This window comes from Hypomesus nipponensis, chromosome 14, assembly GCF_054491055.1.
Source record: "Hypomesus nipponensis isolate SF chromosome 14, ASM5449105v1, whole genome shotgun sequence".
NCBI classification, from domain to species: domain Eukaryota; kingdom Metazoa; phylum Chordata; class Actinopteri; order Osmeriformes; family Osmeridae; genus Hypomesus; species Hypomesus nipponensis.
This window is the reverse complement of record NC_140374.1, coordinates 16,090,901-16,103,634: the sequence shown is the minus strand read 5'-3', so window position 1 is coordinate 16,103,634 and position 12,734 is coordinate 16,090,901. Positions and strand designations below refer to the sequence as shown.

The window sequence follows — 12,734 nt, the reverse complement described above, 5'->3', positions numbered from 1 at the left end:
CCGTATTTGGATGAAACGCTGTAGTACAAAGTATGAAGAAGACCGGTCCAGATGCTGATAGTGAAGACTGTAGTAGAGCCATGAAGGCTTCTAGTGCACCAGCGGTTTAAAGAATGACTCAACTTTACAGGATATTGTTCAGTCTCTGAATTGAAGTCACTTTGTTGGCAATTCATATATATGCATTCTTTTCATCCTTTTTTCAATTATTTATTTCCTTTTCGATCCTCAAACTTTAAAATGCATTTTTTTGTTCTCTGCACTTGACAGGGATCAAAGATGAATAAGTCATTATGTTCGGAGAGCTAGGGGAACCAAGGAGAGAGCGGGTTAAAAGAAATATAATTCTGGAGTCTGAGGATCTGCTCTCATGTATCTCTGGAGCAGGAGATGCTGTGACTGATCAAACAGTAGTTCTATTAGCTGAATTAAAATTGAGCATAAACAAACTGGGGCAACATATCAAAACAAACAACAAAGGAAATGTACCCTTGACATAAATTGAAGTTATTCAAGATAATAATGCATTGGAAAATGAAATAAAATACTGTCTACATTAAGACAGGACATGATGTACAATTGTAGTTTCTCCTCTCCTCTCTGCTCCTCTCCCCTGCTCCTCTCCGCTCCTGTCCTCTCCTCTCACCCACTCAGTCAGTGTTTAGGGAACATATTGGAAAACCATTACTACTCATTATTGTTTATAGGGACCTTTTTCTCTGAGCAAGCTGCTTTTTAATCACAGCCCTGCCTCTCTTGCTGTATGAGGCAGTGTGCGTGCGCCTGTGTGTGTGCGTGTGTGTGTGTGTGCGCGTGTGTGCGTGTGTGTGTGCACGTGCATTCTTATTTGGAGAGAAAAGTGAGCGAAAAAGATATGAGGGCAACGTCTTTTATTGAGATACGTGCATGTGAGTGTGCGCGTTGTTGTGTCTGCGTGTTCTCCACCCAAATATGCAGTAATGAACCACTTCCAGTGCGATGCACGTGGGACCGTATCATGTATAGCCTCAGGTTTTAACGAGCGGATGGCACATGAGGCCTCTGTTCCAGCAGCACCTTCCAGCCATGGCAGTGATAGGTATTCAGGGGCTCTGCAATGATAGCCCATATAAAACCATACACATAAAAGGAGATTGAAGTGAATAGGATACAGATTGCCTTTAAAGTGAGTTCCTCCAGGACTCAAACTGAAACAAAGACGCTGGAGGATTTGGCCTGGTGTGACTCGACATCTGGAGGGGAGGAAAAGAGACTCTTTGCTGTAAAGCACATGCGCACGCACACACACACATTGTGTGTCGTAGGTTTAAATCCCGGCCAAGCCAACAGTCAACATCACCCCACCAATCTCCCATAATCCATCAGCACCATGACAGTGCCTCCGTAGACCTGCTGCACAGGAGATACAATGTCTCTCTCTCTCTCTCTCTCTCTCTCTCTCTCTCTCTCTCTCTCTCTCTCTCTCTCTCTCTCTCTCTCTCTGTCTGTCTCTAGCTCTCTCTCTCTCTCTCTCTCTCACTCTCTCTCTCTCTCTCTCTCTCTCTCTCTCTCTCTCACTCTCTCTCTCTCTCTCTCTCTCTCTCTCTCTCTCTCTCTCTCTCTCTCTCTCTCTCTCACTCTCTGTCTGTCTCTAGCTCTCTTTATCTCTGACTATCCCTCTGACTCTCCTTCTCTGTTTTCTACTGAGGAACCCCCTTTCTCGCTCCGTCACTGACAAGTTGATGTTTACAGACCAAGCTTCCTGTGCTACTGGTCACGTCATAAGGAACTCACGTCAACTAGCGATTGCAAACGATGACGATGGGGGACACGGTGACTGTGACAACCACAGTGACGATGCTGGTGGACCAGTGCTGATCCGCTGTGTGTGTTTCAGATGTGGACAGGCAGACGGAGGGGACCGATGCCAGCCGTAAGAGGGACGCCCGCTCCTCCGCAAGCCATCGCAGGAACGAGGACACCAGTGACAGTCACGAGGACGAGGCTATGGTCGGTCTGCGCCCGTCTCTCTCTCTTTGTCTCTCCGCGACCCCGCACACACACACGCAAGCACGCACACTCGCATGCACACACACACACACACACACAGCCACTTACCCACACACACAACCACATACAGAGAGTCCCTCTCTCTGATCCTTTGTGTTTTTGTCTTGTATTTCACTCTACAGTTTCTCTCATCTCTGCTCTCAGACAATAGGATGTGTAATGACACTTTTAAATAGTTTGACAACACAGCACATAGCATGCCACTTCCTCCATCTTTTCTCTTTACCTCCATCCCTCCTCTTCCCATCCCCTTATAAAGGCAGAGACACCAGCATGAGGCAAGGTGGGGTCACAGGTATGCAGGCCATTCCTACAGAGGTAGGATACGGGCTGGGTAAGAGTGTGTGTCTGCAACCAGTGAGGGGACCGGAGAGATGCGTTCTGCTTATCCAATATGTCATTTATTCACTAAAGCAGAATTCTCATTGTATTATGGGTTAATTTTCTAACTTGCTGTGACCCACATATTGTGAATTTCAGAATGTGAGCAGTGATCTAGTTGCTGCGATTGGAATATTTTCCATAAATAGAACTGGCCACTGAAGAGAACTTTGAAAGCCAACTGTATTGATCAGCTGGGCTTGAGACTGTGTCAATAGGGTTACTTCATCTCTCTATACCTGTGCTGCATCCGTCAGATGAGTGTTTCACCTGCCGCAATCACTTAGCTGAGCAACGTGGCCATTGAGACCCAAATAGAGATTTTATCATTGAGTGGTTGTCTACTCTCTGACTGCAGCAAGATGAGTAAGAGTGCTCTGGGACCAGAGAAGAAGAGATGATATTTCCCACTTACCAAAAATGCCTTCGTCGTCAAAAAAATCAATTTAGCTGCGGGATTTTGGAAATGTGCTTGAGGTGATAAGCAGACTGGAGTTAGGCTTTCTTCAGACTTTCTCCCCACAGTATTTTGTTTCTCTCTGTCTCGCTCTCTCTCCGCTCTCCGCTAGTGAAGTGGTCTTCTCTGAGTAAAAGGAGTCACAGTTTTCTATTCTTCACCAGAACACGCCGTACTAGTAAACACCTTGAAGGCACTGTAATTAAAGTGGGGATGTGGATGAAGCAGTACATAACCCCAATTCGGGATGAAAAGACTGCACTGGACTCCATCTGTCTCGGCAGGCAGCGAGTTAAGTGAACATGCCTATGCTGCTGAACTGTGGCAACAATACCAATGACTTATTGATGTGGAAGAGTTTTGTGGCTTGAGTAGGCCAGGTTATTTTAAACCATGTTCTTTATTGTGTGTTCTTCTGCTCCTATTGGAGCCACGGTCATTTGCAAGGCACTTGTGGCAGGCTTCACATCCTCTCCTTTAAAACAGTTGTGTGTGTGAGTGTGTGTGCACGTCCTTCAGGCACATATCTAGCTGCAATCTATTATTAACCAAGCCATTTACCAGCTCTTTGGTCTTGTCAGCTTGACCCCTGAGTGGCCAACATGTGTGTGTGTGTGCTCGCGCGTGTGTGTGTTTATGAGTATTCGTGGTTCAAACATGAGCCAACACTTTCCTCCTCATCTTCAGCTGTATTCTGTCAAAACTAATAAATATCCTGAACGACACAAAACAGCATTAGCCTTCCGACGTCAGACAAACACTTCTGACTGTTCTTACCAATAGGAAATGTCAGTGTCAAAGGTCAGTTATGCAGTCTGTGTTTTAGGGGTGTTGCTGTGAAGGTCAGTTCATAAAAGGACACACACACACACACACACACACACACAAGCACACACACACACTCTGGTTGGCTGATGTATAAACAAGTCTAAACTAATGTGTTTGTGTGCCCCACCAAAAAAAAACCATTAGACCCAAAACCCAACATGATCATGGATTATAAATGATGCCACCATAGACTCTCTCTGACGCTCATTTCTCTCCCTCCTGCCTCCCTACTGTCAGACAGCTCCTCCTCTCCTCTCTCTCTCTAGTGCTCTTTCACTCACTCCCTCACCTCTCCCCAAGAGGTGGGTTGAGTGGAGGAGTTCTTAGGGGGAGGTCAGAAAGAGGACAGAGTCACTAAAATACCTGGGTTTGTGGCCTGCCCTGTTCCAGATGTTGTTACCTGTGTAGGGGAACGAAGTTCAACTCCTCAGGAGGAGGAGGAGGAGGAGGAGGGGTGGGTAAAAGGGGAGGAGGAAGAACGAGAGGGGGAGAAGGAGGAGGGGAGGACTGAGTCAGTTACTTGAGAGGTTTTGAGCTTTCCATGGAAGCACACTTCTCCCTCATCCCCACACCACAACATACCACAGCTCGACCTGACTCATTGTGCAGTTATATCGTATAGTCACTATGAGTTCTGTGGGACCTAACCTTTTTAGGTGGAGAGATATAGCAATGTGTGTGTGTTTGTGTGTGAGGCAGAGTTTTCAGAACTTCCCAGGTGTGACTTTATATTACCCCTGACCCTCTCACCTGCATGCGGGGAGTTACCAGCTGGCATTGGGTTTGGGAGGGTGTGTTTATGTGTGTATGTGTGAGTATTTGTATATCTGTCCCTGTTGTGTGTGTGTGTGTCTCCAAGCCCATGCTAACTCATTGTGTCTGTGTGTGTGTGTGTGTGTTTGTTGGTATGAATATGGATGTGCCCTGCTCTTTCTCTGACAGTGGCAGATTGCACCCATGGGGTTACTGCACCTCTCACATACCTGATGGAGGGAGGGAGGGAGAGGAAAGGAGAGGTGGAGAAGAGGAGGGCGAGTAGGGGAGGGGGGAGGCGGGAGGAAAGACCACTGAGGAGCTTCCTCCTGCAGTCTGCACACGTCCAGTCAGGAGGAATGGGAGTCTAATAAGACAATGGGCGCTAAAGGTGGCGGTAACGGCATGGTAACGTCCGGCAAAGAAGGTCACGGCGACGGAAGCGGCGACGGATGTTTGATTTAGTGTCCGCCTCCATCGGACGGAGAGTTTAATCATGTTGGCGGCATTACGGCGTCTCATAAAGCGAAACTATCGGGCCTCATTGTTAACCTCCGATTGGCTGCCGAAGGCTATAAAAATGCCCGGCGTGGCCTTGTCTGTGCTTTATCCAGGAAAGGGGCGGGGCTGTCTCTGCGCCTCGGTAATGGAGGAACCGGGGGGTGTAAATAAACGTATGGTCTTAGTTACACACACACACGAACGGACACACACGGACGGACACGCACACATACACACATAAGCGGGCTTCAGATAGGCTTGGCAGAGAATGTCCTTAAGTTTGAGCCAGAGGCTCCTACACAGCACCTCATGTTCAGTCCTTTATCCTGTCATAAAATACAAGGCTATGCTATCAGACATAAAACGTGAACGCCGGCCTATTAGTTTTTAAAGCAGCAGCATACTGTACACATTAATGTTCAACAGCCCCTAACAGTCCCATTACTGTAGTTTCAATAAGCCTGAGCACACTAAGTTTTCTGAATAAGAGATAAGAGATCTGTCTGTTCACGCTGTCGGAGGGCTTTGATGCCTACAACCTTCCCTGAGATGAGAAAGTGAGTATTGTCTACATATTTGCTGAGTCAGTTGGAGATGTGCCAGGTGATTGGCTGCCTGGCCAAGTGGAACTAGATCTCCCATGAGGCATTTGGCGTTGGGTCTCTACCTACCGCTGGGCCCCAGGGCGGGAGCTGACTGTTTGTTTATGGGTCAGTAAGTCTGCCACCAACACACCTCTAAAACGCTGGATTGGCTTGGGCTGGTTGTGCAGGCACTGTGTCAGGCTGGTTGGGTCTGCTTGTCCAGGCTCTGGGTCAGGCTGGTTTAGTCTGTGGGAGCAGGGTCCAGGCCTAGCATGTTTAAGTGAGCAGGAAAAGAGATTGGAGTGACTCCCAACAAACCCATGAGGTTTGTGGAGATTTTTTTTGTAGAGGGCCAGATCAGAGGGACAGTGAGAGGGCTGTGCCTTGTAAATAGACATGCAAGAGGGTGTGAAAGATGATTCACTTCTATATGCCTCCTCTATCTGGTGTGCTTGCGTTTGAGGGGGCTCCAGTAGGATAATGGAGCACACGAGCAGGTGCTGCTGCTGCTGCTTGATAAAGAGAGAGAGAGAGAGAGAAAGAAAGAGAGCGAGGGAGGAAGGGAGGGAGAAAGAGAAAAAGAAATCCTCAACCAGGGAAAGAGCAGCGATGAGATATTTCTGAAACATGTCACAAAAGAAACACTCTATCTCTCTTTCCTCCTCCTCTCTCTCTCTCTCTCTCTCTCTCTCTCTCTCTCTCTCTCTCTCTCTCTCTCTCTCTCTCTCTCTCTCTCTCTCTCTCTCTCTCTCTCTCTCTCTCTCTCTCTCTCTCTCTCTCTCTCTCACGCGCTCTCTCTCTCACGCGCTCTCTCTCTATGTCTCGTTTTCTCTCTCTCTCTCCCTCTGTGGAAGCCTAATCTCCAGGTTTAAAGTCTTTACAACAAAGACAACAGGAGAGTTATTGTGAATTTGTACGCTAAGGTTGTGGATGGGAGTGTGAATAACTGGAATGGAATTACAATTTCTGCCAGGATGATATTCCTGCATTTCTCTACTTTTCTCCTCCGTTTGTCTTTCACTTCCTGTGTACACGTCGACGAGTTGTGCGTTGTGTGGGGGTTCCCGTGGGAACACTTCCTGCTTTCATCATTGCAGTTTGCCTGGATCTGAGAGAATCACAGGCGTCTCTATATCTCTTAAGACTCAGAGACGGAGGGATGTTTTGTTGCCTTCCTGGCTTTCATGCAACTCTCAAGAGGGTTTCTATACAGTAGGTGCTAGCTTTCATGAGACTCTTAAAGAATCGTTCCCTTATGTGGGGGAAGGCAGACAAGACTCACCGGTTAGCCTATAGAGATGGAGAGATTGATGGAGGTATAGAGAAATGTGGGCCTTTGATTGACATGTCTTCGTAAGATGGATGGATGTAGTTCACCTACTTTCTCTTTCCTGGCCCCGCTGTCTGAGTTGAAGTATTTCATGACTAATGTGTCTTTGATTGTCTGATTGACTGAAGTAGCCCTTTACTGAGCGCTGCAACGTCGTCAGGGAGACACAGTACTTCGGAGGCTCCCTCTATCTGACTACGGAGTGAGATGGCTGAGCGGTTAAGGAATTGGGCTATTATTCAGAAGGTTGCCGGTTCAATTCCTGGCCGTGACAGAAAAGGACGTTGTGTCCTTGGGCAAGGCACTTCACCCTACTTGCCTCGGGGGAATGTCCCTGTTCTTACTGTAAGTCGCTCTGGACAAGTGACTAAATGTCCATCTTTTCTTCATGGCAATTGCTCTCACTTTTGGTATCTCTCTTTCCTGTTCTAAATCTCTCTACCCCTTCGTTTCTCTTGTGTCAGGTCCAGTCTATATCAGAGTGTTTTTTTCCATGGAGAGACCGCCTCTAGGTCTCTCTCCTCATTGATCTCTCCCTGGTCAGCTCCAGGAGCTGGGTTGTCATTGATCGGTCAGCATAGGTTTAGATCTCTCTCTAGATCTCTCTCTCTCTTTCTCTCTCTCTTTCTCTCTCTCTCTTCTCTCTCTCTCTTCTCTCTCTCTCTCTCTCCTCTCCCGCTCTCTTGCCCCTCCTTCTTCTTGCTCTCTCTCTCCCCTGCCTTTCTCTCTTTGTCCCTCCCTCTTCCCTCACATGTCAGATATTTAACCTAGCCTTCTCTGCAGCCCATCTCAAGGATACTCATGTGTAGTACCAAAAACGTCCTGAAGTATTTCGGTATGCGTGTTTCCATGGTACCCTGAAGTTCACGATACTCGAAACCATCACTGTGTGACCTTAGAATGTATTTGAAGTCACATACAGCTGCTTCATTAACCGACCTGTCCAATCAGAGACACTGGTGTGCCGAGGCAGGGGGTTACCGTGACAACGGCTGTACAGGAGTTGAAGTGCTTTACATGATGGACAGTCTGAGTCATACCACGATAGCTACCTGTGTGTTTGTAAGACATATTACCGGTAGGTTTGGAAGAGTGGCGGAACGTTATCTGTTCTCCATTCATCAAGCTGATGTTGTGTTACATCACCTATCACGAATCGTTCCCAAATCCAGATACATAGACAGAAACAGGCAGCCAGTCTAGATACATTACTGTAGCAGTCAGACAGAGACATGCAGCCAGTCCAGATACTCTACTGTAGCAGTCAGACAGTCACAGGCAACCAGTCAAGCGGTTTGTTTTGCTGTAGATTCCTGTCAAGACGTCAATTCCTTTTAAGCGTCCCCCTGGATTTATGCTGTCATTAAACATGGAGCCGGCTTGATTTTCTTCACTTGAGCTCGGAGCAGCGTGTGGTTATCGGCGCGTGGGTCGATGCCACAGGGCCGGGGGCGCAGGGGGGATCAGCGGCGGCCATTTTACACCCCTTTGAGATGGCAGGCGAGGTAGAAAACCAATCTTAATAGGACTTTTTCAATTTGTAGTTGGACAGACGGGGGCAGTGCTGTGTTAATTGCAACCTTTGCGTTCATTGTCAGATGGACTGCGAGGGACAGTGTGCCTGGCTTTTATCTGTGTGTGTGTGTGAATTATTTCTGAATTAATAATCTGCAATGTCAACATACAATTGTGTCGCTCGGAAGTCTAAGAAAGGGAGCGATGGAGAGACAATGAAAGAGCGACAGAGCGAGAGACTTTGACTGCTGGGTGAGAGACTGGTTCTGACCGGTGGGCTGACTGGCTGCAGGCGGCCTGTTTGATCCGGGTCTCCTTTGTGTGTCGATGAGGAAAGGATTCTGCCTGGAACCGCTCGGAGCCACACTGGCCCCTGGGAATGTGCTAAGCCCTCACAGAGGAGGCGTCTGACTGGCCAGGGCTCTGAGTGTGTGGGTGTTAGTGTGTGTGCTGATGTGGGTTCTTGTGCGTGCTTGCGTGTTTTCTCGTGTGTCTGTGTGTGGGTTCCCTTCTTCAGATTTGCATCTACTGGTGTGCGTTCCCTCTTTGATCTCCATGTTCAAAATGGAATCTTCCAAACTCCCTGCTTGCTCCTGAACACCCCACTGTGTCAGCGTTTTAATTCCGGCATTTACAGTCTGGCATCAAATACTTCCGAGCAGTCTAACAACAAAGAGGGGATACGCGCAACAGACTTCATGTACCATTAAGACTGGAGGCACCATCTAGCATACTTTTACTACTTTGAAGTTTGGACACACGTACGTGTCGTGCACACACACATTGGGGCTTGTGTTTGAGTGTGCTAAGCCCTCTGTCTACAGGGCTCCCTCCTCGCTTTGGGTCTTAGGGTTAGGGCCCTTTATAATAGAGCTATTACATGGCCCATTATCCTGTTCTCTGCACAGTCACATGCATGTGGAGCTGGGAGAGAGAGAGAGAGAGAGAGAGAGAGAGAGAGAGAGAGAGAGAGAGAGAGAGAGAGAGAGAGAGAGAGAGAGAGAGAGAGAGAGAGAGAGAGAGAGAGAGAGAGAGAGAGAGAGAGAGAGAGAGAGAGAGAGAGAGAGAGAGAGAGAGAGAGAGAGAGAGAGAGAGAGAGAGAGAGAGAGAGAATTGCAGAGCTATAAGATAGCAGTGTGGAGTAGCAGTAGAAAGGTAGAGGTGGAACTAATGTATAGACCAAGCTGAGGGAGATGAGTAACGGATGCTCTGGTATCCTAGGGAGATCTTTAGATTGCTTCTCTTTGCCTTGGCAGATGTGTATAGATGGATGTGTGTGTATGTTTGGGTGGCGGTGTTTGAATGTGTTTTGCTGTCATCCATTCCTGCAGAGGCTGTAAAATATGCAAAGGCCTCATCCCCTACGGGAGGACGGCTGACTGGAGAATGTGGAAGGAAAACAAGTGAAGAAAGGATGAGTTTGGAAGGAAAACATTCAAAGCTGCCACGCTGAATCGAACAGGGCGGGTGATGAAAGTTGGTCTATTTCTGGTTCTGCAGAGTGTGTACAGCCCCCTCCACTCTCCACCACACCACGATCTCCAGCCCTGAAGCAGGGATAGGGACCACAGTCTCATCCACCACTCATGTAACCTTGCCTGTGGGTTAGTGTACCTGCAGTGCAGTCGCAGGGAGAGGCTGTCATACTGACGCGTGTGGCAGGGTCGATGCTGCTGTGTCTACGGAGGCCTGACAGGGACATTCAACACAAAGCAGCGGGGGCATTTTTAATTACTCTGTGGTGCTTGTTGTCTAGGAGATGGAGGACTGAAGGGATGTTTGCAGATGGCAATATACAGTACACCGAAGAGGGGACGTGAGAGAGAAAGAGAGGTTCAACACACCTTCATTGTTCTCTCAAGAGAAGGCTGAATAGTACCCTAAGCTCCATAAAAACATCCATCCTCCACAGAAACCAACAAGAAATTTGTAAACAAACAACACAAAAGAAAGAAACACAAAGATAAAACAAAAACACATCCACTAAAACACTTGACAAAAGTAAAGAACCTACAGAACGTCTGACCGGAAAATCCGGATGAGAGATACAACACGAGGTTACAGGGAGACAGGCTGCCTGGATGTAGACTTAGCGGTGATGTGGTGCATGGGGGCCAAATCGGGATGGTCAGAGAGGTGAAGGAGGAAGGAAAAAGAGCTCTGTGCTGCTTAGTAACTCCCTCCTCTCCTCCCCTGCTCTCTTCATCCTCCTGCTCTGCTCTGATACACCTACAGAGAGACACGGAGGGAGCGGTGGAGAAGGGGAGGGGAGGGTAAGTTGTGGCAAAAGAAAAGAAAGAAGCTACTATTCACACGCACAAGCACACACAAGCACACACAGACACACACAGACACACAGACACACAGACACACACAGACACACGTCGAGGTGTGGCACCGACTCAGTCTGAGGTGAGAGATGGTTTGTGAATGCTCCCCAGGCCTGTGACAGGAGGAGTTAAAAGGGAGAGCAGCAAAAAGAGGGGGAAGATGAAAAGGTAAGAAAGTAAAAAAGGAAAAGTCATCCTTTCTCGCCACAGGCTTTACTGGCACACTGCAGAGTTTATTTACAGAGATAAAAAATGGAGTCTGGCTTCCTCTTCTGTCCTCTCTTCTCCTTTCCTCCCCTCTTAAAGGTTGAGATGGATTGGAGGTACTGTAGAGGGCATAGCGAGGGCGCACAGCAGGAGTGTCAGAGATTCTCCAGCAGTTGGACGGCAGCCACGGAACGATCCTCTCCACTTAAGACAAAGAGTACAAGGGAACTTGATTCCTCGCAGGTCCCTACCCATCCATCCTCTCCTCTCAAGACAGAAAGCACAGAGAACCTAAGAATCCGTCCCTTATACAGCGTATTCTCTCTTAATGCGTACAGCACAGTACCTGTGCGACTATAGCTTTGTGTCCTGAATTGCCCTGTTAAGCCATGAACCAAGACACAAATACATAGGCATAGAAAATACAAAGATCGTGTAGTTGTGACTATTGAGCAGGTTCTAATACCAGGGCTTTGAGTCCAGCTGCCAGTGTTTTTACATACTTCATCCACTCCATTGTAATGAGAGAACATGAAACAGGACACTAGTGAGGAACAGCTGTACGTGACTTGGAGATTTTAGGTTGTGTGTGGTTTGTGAATGTGTGTGTGTATGTGTGTGACAGTGTGTGTGTGTGTGTGTGTGTGTGCGTGCGTGTGCGTCTGGTATGAGTGAAGGTTAAGACAGGTCAATGTGAGCCAGAAGCTCAGTACAAGTTTAGGATTTTCCTGCAGAGAATGTTCTTCTTCTGCCCTCGATTTCATTCATAATTCACTCTGCTCTCTGAATGTATTCACACTAATAAGCAGATCCACTGCTGCACTCCAAGGGGTCTACTGCTGGTTTTCTCTCTCTCTCTCTCTCTCTCTCTCTCTCTCTCTCTCTCTCTCTCTCTCTCTCTCTCTCTCTCTCTCTCCTTTCTTTCAGTCTTTCTTGTTGAGTCGGTGCAATCACATGCAAGCACAAACACGGTGGTGATCACACTGAGGGCTCTTGGGGGGGGGGGTCGTCACCGTGGGGATGATTGACAGGTTCGAAACCTTCAGCACACACGGACCCCATCACAGACAATCAGAGCTAATCACAGTGCCACGGCGCTCTCACCCCAACGCTGATGACAAGACATCTCCGTGACCGCCGGCCCTCCTTCCTCTGCATCCTTCTCTTCATATTTCACCTCCTCTCTCTGTTATTCCTTACAGCTCTCCCCCCACTTCTCTCTCCCCTCGCTCCTTCCCTCCTCCCTTCCCCTCTCTCCCTCCAGCTCGTCCGTAATCCCCCTAGGGTCACCTTCGGAATCCTGATGTCGAAATATCCACAACTCTGGCCACTGGTAATGAGATTGGCAGGGGGTTAAGCATGGCTTGGGTGTTGACAGGATGAAGGTGTAGAAGGAGTGTGGATGGATGAATGTGGGACCGGTAGAGATCCCAGAGAGACTGTGTGGACCAGTGTTGGGGCCGGGAGCTCTGTCCTGGTGTTGTTCCAACGCCAGCAGGATGTCAGGTTGCTATTGTCCAGACGCAGAGCCCGCTGAATGGAGAGACCGAAGTAGGAATTGATCTCCTGACACCGCAGAACTTCCAGAGCTTTTGTCCTAAACACTCGGCCGTATTGACCAACAGTGTTATTGACCGTCAGTAAGTATCACTGTTCCGTCATTATTACCTTTAGGACCAGCAGTCAATGAACACCTCTCCGACCCCCCTTACTTCTGTCTGTCTCCCTTTTTCTCATTCTCTCTCTCTCTCTCTCTCTCTCTCTCTCTCTCTCTCTCTCTCTCTCTCTCTCTCTCTCTC

The 12,734-nt window shown here is 48.2% G+C and overlaps 1 protein-coding gene across 2 annotated transcripts in view; it reads left to right on the top strand.

Moving 5' to 3' along the window:
- b4galnt4a (beta-1,4-N-acetyl-galactosaminyl transferase 4a) overlaps positions 1-12,734 on the top strand; it is an 84,323-nt gene that overhangs the window by 26,751 nt on the left and 44,838 nt on the right. For both annotated transcript variants that reach the window (XM_084672186.1, XM_084672187.1), the window contains exon 3: positions 1,877-1,989. In XM_084672186.1, the coding sequence (XP_084528312.1) occupies positions 1,877-1,989 (113 nt within the window). The remainder of the gene's footprint in view (positions 1-1,876; positions 1,990-12,734) is intronic.